This window comes from Rhizomucor pusillus (genome assembly GCF_041956525.1).
Source record: "Rhizomucor pusillus strain CBS 183.67 unplaced genomic scaffold VTP01scaffold_1, whole genome shotgun sequence".
Classification (NCBI taxonomy): Eukaryota; Fungi; Mucoromycota; class Mucoromycetes; order Mucorales; family Lichtheimiaceae; genus Rhizomucor; species Rhizomucor pusillus.
Window position 1 is genome coordinate 1,951,944 of NW_027192143.1, and position 14,485 is coordinate 1,966,428.

The 14,485-nt window shown below is 44.9% G+C and overlaps 7 protein-coding genes across 7 annotated transcripts in view; 2 read left to right on the forward strand and 5 right to left on the reverse strand.

The window, feature by feature from the left end:
* The window catches only part of VTP01DRAFT_845 (uncharacterized protein), a gene marked incomplete at both ends in the record, with an annotated part of 2,488 nt that extends 2,466 nt beyond the window's left edge, over positions 1–22 (reverse strand). Inside the window, one exon of the mRNA XM_069387572.1 lies at positions 18–22. Within this exon, the coding sequence (XP_069245265.1) occupies positions 18–22 (5 nt within the window). The remainder of the gene's footprint in view (positions 1–17) is intronic.
* A 1,647-nt stretch (positions 23–1,669) lies between these two features.
* VTP01DRAFT_846 (uncharacterized protein) lies at positions 1,670–3,290 on the forward strand (the record flags this gene model as incomplete). Its single annotated transcript, XM_069387583.1, has 3 exons — positions 1,670–2,291; positions 2,347–2,402; positions 2,460–3,290. 3 exons carry the CDS (start codon positions 1,670–1,672, stop codon positions 3,288–3,290), a joined length of 1,509 nt encoding a protein of 502 aa, XP_069245266.1.
* Position 3,291: 1 nt separating this feature from the next.
* On the reverse strand, positions 3,292–3,887 carry VTP01DRAFT_847 (uncharacterized protein; the record flags this gene model as incomplete). Its single annotated transcript, XM_069387594.1, has 3 exons — positions 3,292–3,327; positions 3,376–3,547; positions 3,871–3,887. The coding sequence occupies 3 exons, from the start codon at positions 3,885–3,887 to the stop codon at positions 3,292–3,294; spliced, it is 225 nt and encodes a 74-aa protein (XP_069245267.1).
* A 492-nt stretch (positions 3,888–4,379) lies between these two features.
* On the forward strand, positions 4,380–9,848 carry VTP01DRAFT_848 (uncharacterized protein; the record flags this gene model as incomplete). The annotated part of the gene is made up of 14 exons (XM_069387605.1): positions 4,380–4,437; positions 4,498–4,619; positions 4,671–4,957; positions 5,016–5,223; positions 5,278–5,631; positions 5,701–8,021; positions 8,095–8,269; positions 8,321–8,502; positions 8,564–8,714; positions 8,772–8,847; positions 8,909–9,144; positions 9,208–9,501; positions 9,559–9,724; positions 9,784–9,848. The coding sequence occupies 14 exons, from the start codon at positions 4,380–4,382 to the stop codon at positions 9,846–9,848; spliced, it is 4,695 nt and encodes a 1,564-aa protein (XP_069245268.1).
* An 11-nt stretch (positions 9,849–9,859) lies between these two features.
* On the reverse strand, positions 9,860–11,616 carry VTP01DRAFT_849 (uncharacterized protein; the record flags this gene model as incomplete). The annotated part of the gene is made up of 5 exons (XM_069387616.1): positions 9,860–10,230; positions 10,301–10,490; positions 10,565–10,909; positions 10,972–11,087; positions 11,151–11,616. 5 exons carry the CDS (start codon positions 11,614–11,616, stop codon positions 9,860–9,862), a joined length of 1,488 nt encoding a protein of 495 aa, XP_069245269.1.
* Positions 11,617–11,821: 205 nt separating this feature from the next.
* Positions 11,822–12,733, reverse strand: VTP01DRAFT_850 (uncharacterized protein; the record flags this gene model as incomplete). The annotated part of the gene is made up of 1 exon (XM_069387628.1): positions 11,822–12,733. The coding sequence occupies one exon, from the start codon at positions 12,731–12,733 to the stop codon at positions 11,822–11,824; it is 912 nt and encodes a 303-aa protein (XP_069245270.1).
* Positions 12,734–12,949: 216 nt separating this feature from the next.
* VTP01DRAFT_851 (uncharacterized protein) lies at positions 12,950–14,301 on the reverse strand (the record flags this gene model as incomplete). The annotated part of the gene is made up of 6 exons (XM_069387639.1): positions 12,950–13,173; positions 13,237–13,745; positions 13,809–13,897; positions 13,963–14,075; positions 14,168–14,218; positions 14,274–14,301. The coding sequence occupies 6 exons, from the start codon at positions 14,299–14,301 to the stop codon at positions 12,950–12,952; spliced, it is 1,014 nt and encodes a 337-aa protein (XP_069245271.1).
* Between the last annotated feature and the right edge of the window lie 184 nt (positions 14,302–14,485).

Below are 14,485 nucleotides of genomic sequence, written 5' to 3' on the forward strand. Positions count from 1 at the left end.
GACATCTGAGGAGCGACTTCATATTTGGGGAAGTGCGAAATCTATTCTCATTGGGGAGCGACATTTTTTTTTTAAAAAAAAAGTTTACAGTCAATTGCAAGAGCTGAGTAGTAGTAAGAGTGTAGACGGTCTTTTTCTGGACTAGTGTGGAATGTGCCACGTTCTGAGGTAGTACAATGCTGCAAGGAAGGACTTGCACGGCTGCTAAGCTATATGACTTGCATGAGGCTCCATCACGTCGTTTGCAAGGACCTAGACTTCCCGAGCTAGATAGAGACTAAAAAGAACCTATAATGTAAACTACTACGGATGTATTTTTTGTCGACAAAAGTTCAAGTTCTCTCATGTACTGTACAACCCTAATTTTTGTCAGCTAATGAGGCTCGTTTGAGCTTGTGGATTCCTCCAGACTTTCTGCATGCGACCACTCGACTTAACTCTATTGCATTGCTATGGAAAATGCGGAATATCTTCAAGAAGCGACCCTCCAGCAAGCAATAAGGAAACACCCTCTCAGAAGGAGGTTAGCACGTGCCAGCTGTTGTGCGGGGAGATTGGAGTGGACATTGCCTCAAGTGCAGTGGTACAAAGTGGCCAGTGCGTTAAAGCTATACATCAGACGCCTACCTCCATTCCAAAAAGCCCATTACATGCACCTAAACTTTCCCTGGTTACTTTGCAGGTATACATCTGCACAATACCCGACCGGATTATTGCTCTGAAACAGATTGGTTCGGGAAGCCAAAAACATCGCGGCTATCGCCAGTTTCCGTGTGCGCTGTTTACAAGGTACAGTGTGTCCATCGTTGAAGCACCCGATATGATATCTCAAATGGCTTTGCGAGATCAATCCAGCCGATGCTGTTAGACTACTTGAGTCTGCAGTCATCCTTTCGGACCTTGCATCATTGCCCAAGATCGACTACTTTTTCGACTCTTTATTCGGCTCGTATCAGAAAGATGCTACCTTTTTCCTGTGTTTCTTATCAATACCTTTACTTGCTATAGTAATGAAAATCTCTCATACTCTACTGCTGCAAATTAGTCGTTCATGAGGTAGGTCCAGGCATGACCCTGATGGATGCCGGACTGTCTACACCATATATGGTTCGCAAGCACTGCACTTGTGATGCCACGCAGAGATATTTAAACAGCGCCTTAATGATTTTAAAACTTTGGGATACTGAAGAAAATGCTGGATGAGAAAAGCCTAGTGCCTAGAAATAGAAACAAAAGTTCGTTGTCAGCATTGTAGACAGGTGAGACCAGGGGTTCATCGTGAAGTCTGGCAGGCAAAGCATGTTTGCTAATGACATCACTCCATTTCCTTTAATGTTTGTATATGTATATTTTGCATTAGGCATCATTCAAATGCATGAGAAAAGCAATATTCACCGACCCATACACCTTACAACGTTTTATCACCAAGTTCACAGACGGCGGTGTAGTCAGAGAGAAATCATGCCTAGCGGTGTCAATGATAAACGGAGATTTTTCAAATATGCTAAAAATACATCTTTGGGCCTCCGTTCCGAGGAACAGTGATCTCTCGTTGACAGCCAGCTTATTTGTGTGATCAATCCAAAAAGCCTAAAAATAAAGGTTGGCGTTTCACGCTGCTTTCTTCTTCTCCTCTCTTCTCTCTTTCAATCTCTCATCTATACGCAAAATGACCGTCACCGAAATCCCTGAAGCAGAATTGCAAGCCTTGAAGACTCGATTTGAACAAGCCGGACAAGGACACGTATTCCAGTTTTTCAACGAACTGAATATTGAAGAGCAACGCGAATACTTTGCTCAGCTCTCTGCTCTTGATGTTGAACGTGTAAATCAAATCTACAAGAAGGCTATTGAAGGAGCCGAAGCTGCAGCTCAGAATCAAGAAGCTGCTGTCGAACCACTCTCAGAAGATGTGTTTGACTCGGTCATCAGGGCGTCACCCCAGGTCATCAAGGAGTGGGAAACTATTGGTTTGACCCAGATTGCTCAGGGCAAAGTTGCAGTCATCTTGATGGCAGGTGGTCAGGGCACACGTTTGGGCTCCAGTGCTCCAAAGGGCTGCTACAACATTCAATTGCCCTCCGGCAAGAGCTTGTTCCAGCTTCAAGCTGAGCGTATTCTCCGTCTGCAAGATATCGCTCGTCAGTACCGCAAGCCTGGTGATACCTCCGAAGGTATCATTCCTTGGTATATTATGACTTCTGGACCCACACATGATGCCACATACCAATTCTTCAAGGAACACAACTTCTTCGGTTTGAAGGAAGAGAACGTCATCTTCTTCCAGCAAGGTTTGTATTTAACATTACATGAAACAGAATATGCATATAACTAAACCATGGATAGGAACCCTTCCCTGCTTAACCATGGATGGCAAGATCATTCTCGAATCCAAGGGCAAGGTAAGCAAATGCAACCGTGAGACATGGTACATATGCTTTATACTCATGCATGAATAGGTTGCTATTGCTCCTGATGGCAATGGTGGTATTTACGCTGCAGTCCAGAACACTGGCGTCATTCAATCTCTCAAGGAACGAGGCGTCTTGTACTCCCACTGCTATTGCGTTGATAACTGCCTTGCACGTGTCGCTGATCCTGTCTTTATTGGCTACTGTGTATCAAAGAACACTGACTGTGGTGTCAAGGTTGCTGCAAAGGCTGCACCCGAGGAGCCTGTCGGTGTCGTTTGTCTTCGCAATGGTCGCTACGGTGTAGTTGAATACTCGGAGATTTCCAAGGAAGTGTCCGAAAAGCGCAAAGCAGATGGTTCGTTGGCATTCGGTGCTGCCAACATTGCAAACCATTTCTTCTCTACTGAATTTTTGGAACGCGTACCAACCTTTGCTCACGAGCTTGAATATCATATTGCCAAGAAGAAGATCAAATATGTCGACTTGGAAACCGGCGAACAAATCTCCCCCAAGACTAACAGTGGTATGAAGCTGGAGTGCTTTGTCTTTGATGTCTTCCCCTATGCCGAGCACTTCTCTGTCTTGGAAGTGGATCGCAAGGACGAATTCTCCCCGCTCAAGAATGCTCCTGGTGCTGGCTCCGACTGCCCCGAAACTTCTCGACGTGACATTATTGCTCAGCATGTCCGCTTCATTGAAGCTGCTGGTGGCAAAGTTGTTGGCGAAAACAGTGATAACTTTGAAAAGTTGCAGTTTGAAATCTCTCCCTGGGTCTCCTATGCTGGTGAAGGTCTGACCGACGTTGTCAAGGGCAAGACTATCCAAGCTCCTGCTATTATCGAGACCATGGAAGACTTGATCCGCGCCGCCCACTAAATCAGCAAAAGGAGGAAAAAGTATCACTGCTTGGTATCTTATTGTGTTTACGATACCCTTAAAGACGCTACTCATTGTACAGAACCGAGTATCCCCATTCACACTCTTCGTTCACGACTCCTTTTGCAACCCAATCATCCTCAATTCCCCTATTCACTTTGATTGTTTCTCTTCCCTCGTACATGCTTTCTTCATGATACCAAATAGTAAAAGAATTTTGGAGCTTTGATGTGCTAATTTGGAGCCACTTTGATACCCTTCAGTTTACTGCTGAGATTGAAGTTCCTGCAACAATTGATATCGGCCATCCTCTTCCAATATGAAAATGTCAACTTATATTGTTGTGGAAGCAATTTTCCACAGAATCTTTAGCCAACCTTTGATGGGAGGTAAACTAGCTTTAACCACTTTATTCCTAGCGGAAAGGCCTGAATGGATCTTGACAACAGATATGAAGGAGCGCTGGATGGACTTGGTGATGTCTATAACACGCGGCTTGAGTAAATGAAAATAGTTCATTCACAGCCTTTTGTAATTAATTTCTATGTTACCTTTTTTCCAGTCCTGATACTCATCCTACACTGATTGCAGATCCATTGGTCTTCGTTTTAGCGTGAGCACGTCTTGGAATACTAATGTAATATTCTTAGCAGTTCAACTTATCCAGAATGTCTCATCGCCTAGTCGTACTTGCAATTCGAATGATGCTTGGTTTGGAGTCGACGGTTCATCATGAGGTAATACATATGAGTGAAATACAACAGCACCACACAAGAAACTTCAGACACCATTAGAAAGAGTGAGAAGCAGAGGGATCCTTTCGTGTGATTAAGGTCTATTATCATAGAAAACGTAGCACCAATGCACTCGACATATGGGCACGAGGAGGGTCCAGTTCAGCTTGACGATCAAAGGAGCCATAGCTCATCCTTTTGGCCATCTTTATGACAGTAATTCATGCAGTAAGCCAGCAGTTTCCTTTTTTCGGGTCTGAAAAAATCAAAACTGTCCCTCGTCTTCCTGGTCTCTATCACCACAGGCAACACGCATACAAATTCATCACAGGAACTTCAGACTTCCCCAAGAGTCATGCCAGACTCTTTGGAGTCCAAACTTCACTTTGAAATTGCACTTTATGGTGCCAGAGGTAGGGTTGATCATTGCTTTGAATGCTAGCTGTCAGGCTTTTTCATTCTCGTTGGTACAGGCTGTCCTGTAGCAGAATTATGGTCTGTTCTTGAACAAAACCAAAATGTCAAGATTGAACAGTCTCAGGTCGATGTCTTGTGGCATAAACTTACATGCAACAGCGATTTCCAGTTTATCAAGGTCGTAACATATCTAGTACAACTTTTGATTTAAGCTAAATGGTACCTTTAGGGACCTGAGCAAAAGACCGCTGCAAATGTGACAAATATCGCTTATAGTGCCGCCTTGCAAGAACATGGCCAAACTCTGCATGTAATCATGGCACGTGAAGCTCGCCGAAAGACGCTTACACCGAGTGGTGCAAAGAACATCCTATCGACAAATCATTTTCTGGCGCTGGAAAGAATAATCAGCGCTGGTCGGGAGGGTATTACTCAAGTACAACTATCGCGCGATATTGGCACAAACGCTGGCGGTGTTTACGAAAGCGTCAAAAAGCTCGAAAAGCTGGGAATGATGTAATCTTTGATTTAAACTATCTGCAAGCTGTACTTTTGCACTGACTCTGCGATCTAGTACAAGATATAGATCTTCTCATCACAGAGGATATACCAACATTTGCTATTATAACCGATATTCTCCTCGTAATGAAGCTGAGAGAGACGCTGTAACCATCCCGCAAAGAGGAACTATTCCATATGATCTTGCACTGTCTAAAGTGCTAAAAATGCTAGAGGATGCGCAAGGGAACATACTACCACTCAAGGATGTCATACAACATTTGGTGAGTCAAAATTACACGGTACACCTTTAAATATTCTAACGCAAATCCAAACAGCATGCAGAATATCAGTACGGCGAAAAGTGGATCAGAGGATTTTGCGCCATGGCGGAAAAGAAAGGCTACGTGCAAAAGGTCAAGGTTGTCTCCGGAAACGAGAGCCATAGATGTCTCAAACTTTTAAAGACAATATCAAAAAACAATGGACTGTCTACATCTTCATCGACAATATCAGCAGCGTCTGGAGAGTTAAGCACGATTTTTGAAGGGGATGTTTCAACAGTGACGGCGTCGGAAAATACTGTTAACTCGGTACAGACGAGAAAGACAAAAGCTATCCCACCTGGTATGAGGAATGATTTGATTCTCCAAAACGTAAGGAACTCTGGAGAAAACGGTATAACGCAGCAGGTATGCACAGTGCAAAAGTTTTCAAAGAAACATTTATAAAAATTAAATGCCCTTCTTGGATGTGAACAGGAGCTTCAGCAATTATTGGAAGGATGCTCGAACCTGCGAAGAAACTTGATGCGTCTTGAATCAAACGGAAGCATAGTCAGCATTGTGGAAGTCCAAGGTCGTCTTCGACGATACAGATACTTTGATCTAGATGGTCTGCGCAAATATCAACAATCCCAGGGCGATACCGGCATAATTAATACTGCTGAGCAATCATCGGACGTAATACGCAGAGCAGAAGTGGGTACCGCGTGTCTGCAAGCTCAAAAACGTCAGCTTGACGATAGTAGCGCGACAGTGGACCAAACTACTTCAAAGAAACAAAAAACGGGCACACATTTACAAACATCTCAAAATAATATCACCAAGATGGATCATCCGAATCTATCGGCGAATTCGACCAGTATTGATAATGCAGAAAGCGATGGGTATTCGAGCAAGCAAATGCAAAAATTCGAGGATGACTCGCAGTCAGCTAGAAGATGTGGTGCAAAGAATGTAGAAACGGAGGATACAAGTAGAACACTGGGCAAACGCAAAAGACGACACAGTGATGACAGCGGCGAGAGAGAAAAACCAAAAGACGATAGCAGAGCAGACACCGAGAAGTTTGTCCGGCAGCAGAGAAATGCGATGAAAGGCACGAGCTCTGTCGAGACTCAAGCAGCGCGACGCAAAAATGCGTTAGCTCAGATTATATCTCGAGACAAAGTACGCGAGGCAAATGATGGATTAGCAGCTGAAGTTTCACGTGCAGCCAGCGACAGCAGCGATGGCCCCAATATGGCTCGGGCGACCTTGATCAAGTTGGCTGAAAACCTGCAACTTTCTGGGCAGGTTGTAGTGATTAGGACGATGATGCCAAATTTGATTGGTGCTCCGGAGAACAAAGTACTTTTCCTACGTCCTGATATCCCGAAAGATGATCCGTTAGTGCATCAATGCTTGGAGCTCAGTAGGATGTCCTTCGCAGTGAAACAACATACGAATAAGCGACGAGTACCCGAGATACGCGCTGAGCTACCATCACAACCTCGACAGCAGTCTTCGCAAGATGTCGTGCGCCTAGCTCCAGGTCTGTATTGGCATGAACTTGCGCTACGGCATGGATGGATCCAATCCAGATTTCTACGAGCAAGAGCGCTGCACGAGTTTCTTTGGCAGGCGTTTCATCAACAACAACGAAGATTCAACTTGTCTCAAGTTTTGATAAACATGCCTCTCGGTCTCTACTGCCGTATTATTGGTATCGCGTTTCACAGCGACATTGTCGAGGAGTTTTTACAAAAGAATGACTTGGATATCACGCTCTCACAAATACCGACGGATGTACGAGCCAAAATGGTGAAAAGAATCCATAGATTGCGCAACAGTCTTCGTACTTTGATTGACGTCCTAATAGCTCTGGAGCTTATTACTCTTGTCGATGCGGATCCCAAGAACGGCGGTTTATATTTGCTTTTGGATGTCGGCAAAGTGAAGGACTACAGCAGTAAGGACCGACCGCTGCTCCAAGAGGTTCGGCTCTGCACACAGCAAGATGTTGTATCTTTTTGGAAAGAGCTTCAATATGTCTGCGTGTATATGCCCAGCAAGCAATCCGATCTTGCCGAATGCGGAGTCAATGATGTGTTGTATGCCATCACCTTACCGCGTTCTTGGGATAGCGGATCTCTGCTGTCGATAGAGCAGCGGAGGGTCCTGGATAGCCACGCCGACAAGATACAAGGCAAAGTTCCGCTGGACGACTGCCGACTTATTGCTAGCCTTGCTCGTGAGCTCGGCATTTCCATACAACGCGTACGACGGTACTACGAGGTCATTTTGGAAGCTTATGAGAAGAGGAAAGGCAAGACTATCAGACTCAGAAAATCAAGATCTGCGAGAGGCGCGGAGCTTGACAATAAAAGCTATGGAGAACATCATCGTCAAATATCGACACGCAAATTCTCAGAGGGTTCTCGGAATGCTACAGCAATGTGGACAGCAAAGAGCAGCACAGGAACGTATTGGCGCCAAACTGAAGTCGATATTCTAATACACGCGTATACAATTATACGACATCGTTCTCGAGGCAATCCTCGTAACGTGAATTGGGGATTGCTACACGCTCTCTTCCCAGAGAGGAGCCGACGTGCTTGCAGACATTGCTTATACAGTTTACAAAAGACACGACCTGCCACTTACCAGCAGCTGGAAGGATTGAAAGCAGAGTGGGAGCGGATTTACGAGCAGGGTATTTCTACTGGCGAAATCATCGACGAGCGACCCTGGGATACCCAAAACTTTGATTTTCTCGGGCAGTTGGAGTATTTCATGGAAACTATGCGTAATAAGCCTAGGTGAGTCATTTCACTCTGATCTGGATCGTGGTGATTTTATCGTTCTAAACAAAGCCTATTTTCATTCATTTAGCCCATCTATTCGCTGCATCGGTTTACCTACATGTCTGAATGCGGTTAATTATGAATACAAAAGGGCACCCAACCACCTGAAAGAAGCCTCAGCAGGTGTACGCTCGATGAGTGTCAGCAGTTTAAAGAACGAGCCAATGGATGAAAATTTCCTCTTACTATTAACAATCATCAAGGTATGCCAACATTTGTCTAAAACATTCCACAATATCTAAAGCCTGGAAAAGATGATAGTTTTGAGTCCCAAGAATGAGTATGATTCAGAAGCTGGATACTCCCTCCTCCGACCTTTCAATATTGAGCTGGTCACCCGTGCAATCAGCTACTTGCGCAAAACGGGCGTCTTGATGAGATCTAAACATCGGCTGGATTCAAGGCTTCCTGGAAGGAAGTTCTACATTGCTCAAAGGTTCGGTGTGAAAATTGTTCTGCGTGGGATAGGACATGAAGCATTGACAATCAAGGAATAGATTCGAAAAGAACTTGAATGAAGGTAAAATACCATTCAAGATGTTACAGAAAGCAAGCGACTTCGCCAAAAATCTCTGCTCCTCTGTAACGCTGGATGCAGTGGCAGATGGTGATATGCTGGCGCTTACATCTATGGTATCGGAAAATAGGGTAAATGATGCATAATGTGATTAGTTGATGGCGGTGTATTGACTAAATATACGTTAGATACATCTCGAAATGGATAATCATGAAGAGTATTGCAAAATCAGACAAGCCAACGTGTATCCAAAATTGGAGCATGGTAATCTGGAGATGATGTATATAAAGAACTACAAGAGGATGGCTGCTGACTATGGAAACAGATAGTCTCGAAAACCAATGGATCGATCATGGCTTCCAGTTACAGGCTAAAGCATTGGAAATACCTGATATTTGCTCCATTCGTGAATCAACGTCGCAACTAGTGTCCAGCAGAAAGAATGTCGAGTTAAAGACAGAAGACGAAGCAGAAATGTTGCTATCGAACCAGACTGAGCATACCCTGTACCGTACGATACGAAAATGCAAAGAAAAAGGGATGAACTACGAAGAGATCCAGGTACTGAGGAAACTGGAGACATTATGTTAAATATTATGCATCTAATCCACGCCATACTATAAGGAGGCGGCAGGGCACTTAGGCATTCATAACGAACAACTTGTTGCAGAGACATTAAAGTCTTTAATGGGGCATTCGGTGGTGCTCAAGGTCGGATTATCGACGGAGCGATACGTTGCAAGCGAATTTGCTGGATGTTGGTTGGTCAACGCGCTGAAACCTTCTTCTGAAGGCAACATTGAGTATTACAAACCGAGGACCTGGTGCGATGTACACGGCAACACGATAACTGAAACTCTGCATAAATGTGCCAAACTGATAATGTCAGATATTGTGGAGTATCCTGGTATAACACTGGTGAGTTTTTGTTTTATTTTTCTTTTCATGTGGAGCTAAATCTCTTGTTTTTCAAAGGCCAAGCTATGTGTGAACCACGAAAGGACGATGACCAAAGGCGAGATAAAGGATTTATTGGAACAAGCCGAGAAAATAGGTGCGATCAAATGTCAGAAATTGAAGCCAAAAGCGATGACATGTCAAATATCTTGGTTCAAAAAACCATCATATCAAACTGCAACAGGTACGAGTTCCCATATATCAAAAGCATTCAACAGTCTATTGAATATTGGATTTCTTTAGCAGACGAAATTTATTGTTACTGGCCAGGCAGAGCATATTACTCAAAACTCTTCGACCTGCGATGAAAAATGGCGCTTCAAGCCAAAGCACCCATGGGATCATAAGCAGGAAGGACGATAGGTTCAGTGCCGAGGAGGTCAACCAGCTTACGCGGAACAGCCGACTTTTCAAGGACGACTTGATATACAAATTCAGAGAACCATTCATCGCTCATGACCCAGTAGCCCTTGTCGCCAGTGCCTTCTCCCCAAGAGTTCTCCACGCGCCATCGGATCGGTTTGCCGTTATCGTCAAGGTGTACGCCTGTGAAAACCATGGCATGTGTCATCATACTTTCGCCATATAAGACACGTTGAGCCTTTGTCAGTCCAAAATTGACGTTGAATGCTAATTCATAGTCGTAAATTTTTGTATCCATTACTCCCAATGGACTGTTCGAGAATTGCCCTGATTTCGATAAATGTCATGAGCATCATGCGTGTAATTTGATATGCAAATATACATCCGTTATACCTACCAACATCACAACCGAACCAGACAGGGTTTCCTGATTTTAGCACATTGATTGCGAGTTTCTTTATGGTATTAATGTCTGTATTGACATAGCGGATAGGAATACCGCCAACCACGTTACCCAGGCGGTCCACAGTGTACAGTTTTTCAAACTCGTTGCGGGGATCGTTGAGAAGGGACATCGTTTCTGCAATCTATGAGTTTTAAACACATGCATTAGAATCACCAAATCGGCAAGCTGGTCCGAAATTATGTATGCCTTTCTTACCGGGTGTTTTACAACCTCCTTGAAGAACTTGAGAGGAGTCAACTTTTTGACTCCAACGTACTTGCCATGTTTATCAGTTGTCTCCCAGTCGAATTTGTGAGGCGGTTGACCAAGGCAAATAACCAAGATACGGTAGATTTCTGTCAGCATACGCTCCTTTGATAGGCGAACGCTGCTTACAGACGCGCCCTGCTGGATAGCGTCTCGAATTTGGACAGCATATTCTCGCAGCTTGACTGTGAGAAGCCAGCCGAGCCGACGCGAGTTGGATGAAGCGTAGGTCTCAGGATACACAGATTTGGGTACAACGCCATACTTTTGCACGAGGTTTAAAAACATGTCCCACTGTGACGATACATTAGATCAAAGGTTTGGTTTCCTCTTTCCTACTGTCATGCTATACTGACCTGACCGCCATCTTGAACGGGTGATGTGAATAGATATTGCACAACACGATCGTTGACATCCTTGTCGGCGAGATCGATCATGTTTTCAAGGAACCAGTTGGCTTTTTCAAGCTTATCTGTAGCACCAAATTCGCCGTCTCAGCTTAAGAATTGCATGAACCAAACGTGGAGCATCTTACCATAAAAGAACAAATAGCTCTGTGACAATTCAAAATCGTCGGAAAGCTTGTACTTTTCGATCACTACACGACGCAGGACATTCGTGCCAGCGAATATCCAGCAACGACCGGAAGATTTTTGGTTCGTAACGGCGCCTTCCAACTCGAGCTTGACGTTGAATACGTGCTCGTCCTTGAGGGCATGACGACGGTTGACCATAACCTGGGTAGGATCGTTGCCCATGACAGCGTTCAGGGCAAGCAAGTTCTTGTCATCCTCATCAAACTCTTTCGCGTATTTAGCCAAGCTTTCACTCGTTAAGGGACCATAGTGTTTTTTGATCGCGTCGTCGTCAAGTTTCAAGACGTTCGCCATTGTCTCGGACAATCGCAAGACAGGGTTCTCAAGTGCTTGTTGCTCTTGGTCCTGTTGCTGAAGCGACTTCTTCTCTTGCAAATTTACAGGTTTCGATGATTCAGCTCCCATGATATGAGGTGATAAGAGGAAGGAAAGGAACAAGGAACAAATAGGCAACGATCGATCGATCAAGATTGTCCGCCTGTACCTTATCAGCGAGGATGTTTTCCCACAATGTCATATTTGTTGTTTCCGCTGGGTTTATCATCGCGCCGTCCCGCTTTTGGGCATATGTCCGTATGACTTACATTCCCATACACCGTGAATATATCGTTTACTTTATTCGATAGATACGTTTGGCATTCGATACGAACAAAGCATGCCTATCCTGGTCGGACCAATCTTGAACGATCTCTGTCAATAGCTCAAACCATACTCTCCATCGGGTAGCGCCCTCGCATACGGGCCAGTCTCCTCCAAACATGAGCCTATCTGCTCCAAAAGCTTCTCTGACTACTTGAACGAACGGTTTCAATTGTTGCACCGTGGGGGTGTTCGTTTCAGTCACGAGGCCCGAGACTTTGCAGGCGACGTTGGGAAACTGCGCCAAGGCGAATATGTTCTCCTTCCAAAACTCAAACGCTTCGCTCCCAGGCTGACTATCACAAGGTGGTTTTGCCATGTGATCTAATATGAACTGAATGTTTGGGCACTGCGCGACGAGTTTTACGAGCGGTGGAAACTGTGCTGGGTCTGCGCGGCAGTTGATATTCAGATCGAAGCTGAGGCCAAACTCTTCAAGCACTTGGATGCCTTGCACAAACTCTGGTTGCAGCACGCGCTGCGGATCAAGTGCCGGGTCCTGTATCAAGTACCGCACGCCACGCAGTCGTTCACCAGCAAGCTGGCTGAGTAGCCGGAGGTAGTTTCTGACGTGTACGCCCTGGTTGACGGGTGCGTAGGCTACAATGGCTACAACGCCGCCAAACAATGCATTGCTGTTTAGCGACTCGGCGTATTTGCAGATCCAATCAGCTTCCACGAGGCCTTGCGTAGGTTCTACATCGGTCTCGACGTAGACGGCTCCTGCAACTCTGTGTGGCGATATCTCTTTGCTGTAGCGTTCTGCGTCTGTATGTTTGTTGAAATCGGGGTTGATGCTGACCCAGGGAATAAACACCTTATCCGGATGCCAAAAATGGACATGAGCGTCGATGATATCTGTTGCAACAGGCATTTGCACCATTTGTTATGTTACAGAGCAAGAAAAAAGAAAGAAATAGGTCAATGGAGATGGGTGGGAACCGCCGCTTAACTCTTTGCTATTCGCCCTTTGTTATTTGTGGTTCTCGGGTCGTACTTTATTAAGTTACTTGCGGAAAATCAACGAACTTTGGGGAAAACTGACCAGAGCAATCTTCCCGCCGAAAAGAATATTCGCCGAACAACAACAAATCAAGCATTATGCCCAAACAGCAGCAACGCCCATGATGGCCATGAACAGATAGGACAATATCCAAAATTCTGCACCAAAGTGAGCGCTGGAGTTTGCAGGTTTGTCTGTCTCTGCAGCGTCGGCCTCAGTATCTGCACTGCTTGAAGGCTTCTGCACAGAGACTTGACCCTCCTTGTAACCGGATGTACCGTAGGAATGCTTGTCTCCAACAAACTTTTTGGATGTGGCGGCTTCGATCGAATTATGCTGTCAATAAACCTGCTCCTTTGCCACAACTTATGTGATTTACTTACATTCTTTGTAAGGTTGCTTATCGTTCAAGCAGCCGTCCAAGCGGACCATCTTGTATCCTGCATCGTTGATAGAGTTGATGGTGTCGTAAATAGCTTGCCATGACCCGGTATCGGGAATGTCATACTGCACGGAAATGAAGGAGCCCTTGGAGTCATACGTATCCAGTTGCTTGCCAAACTGAGTCTTGTATAGTTCTGCAATACCCTTTGGATTGTTCTTGAAATTGTAGTCCTGAGTATCCAGATTGTAGTAGACCAACGTATAACCCATGTCACGAATAATGTTTTCAAGACGGACGTCTTCAGGTTGCGAGTAGTGAAGTCGGATATATTTTGGTGCTACGCCGATCAAGGTTTCAATGACTTTGGCATTGTTTGTCACATCCTCCCGGATCTGATCGTCCGTGAGTCCCTCGGAAGTATCACCGGGAGCACGGTACGTCATGCCAATTAAGTGGCCATCATTGTAAGCGCGCTGAAGCACCATGGCATACTGCTGAGTGTACAACCTACATTAATGCATGCAATTACCACTGCTTATCCGCGCGACCATGTTTGCAAGCAACACTTACCAAGTAGCATTTACAAAGAAGCTAGCTTTGGCCTGGCCAGCCTTCAAACCATTCAACACCTTTGCCGTGACATCACTGGGGCCTTCGTTCTACCACATCGTGTCAGTAGCTATTTGTTTGACATCTCGGTTGAAGCAAAGAATGTTGTGCTTACATAAGTAACTGCAATATGGCCTGGATGAGCACACGCGGTTGCTTGCGGTGCCGGATTCTTGGTGCCGCTGGCAGCTTCTGTGGGATGGTTCCAGATAGGCAGCAACATTGTATCTTAAGAAAAGCGCAAGCAAAAGTGAAAGATTTAGGGACGGTGGTCAATGAATTCAATGGAAAGAGACTTTTGTGCGCCTGACTGGACTTACTATCATCAGCGGCGTGTACGCGATGTACGCATAATAACAGTGCGATACATGCTATTGCCAAAGTTAGTTGATCTATCATTTGGAGAACGATGGCCAAACGTGTTACCAATAAGCACACTCAGCAGCTTCGCCATAATAAATTAGATAACAACAGATACTTGGAAAAAAAAAGAGGAGGAAGAAGAAGAAACGATGTAGAACGCGTTGAGATATCTTTTGTTCTTCCAGTTGCAAAGCTAATCCCATTCCCACATTCCAGGTATGCCCAAATTCTGATCTCCTGCTAAAAAATGCTTGTATATTCAAATGCTGAATAAA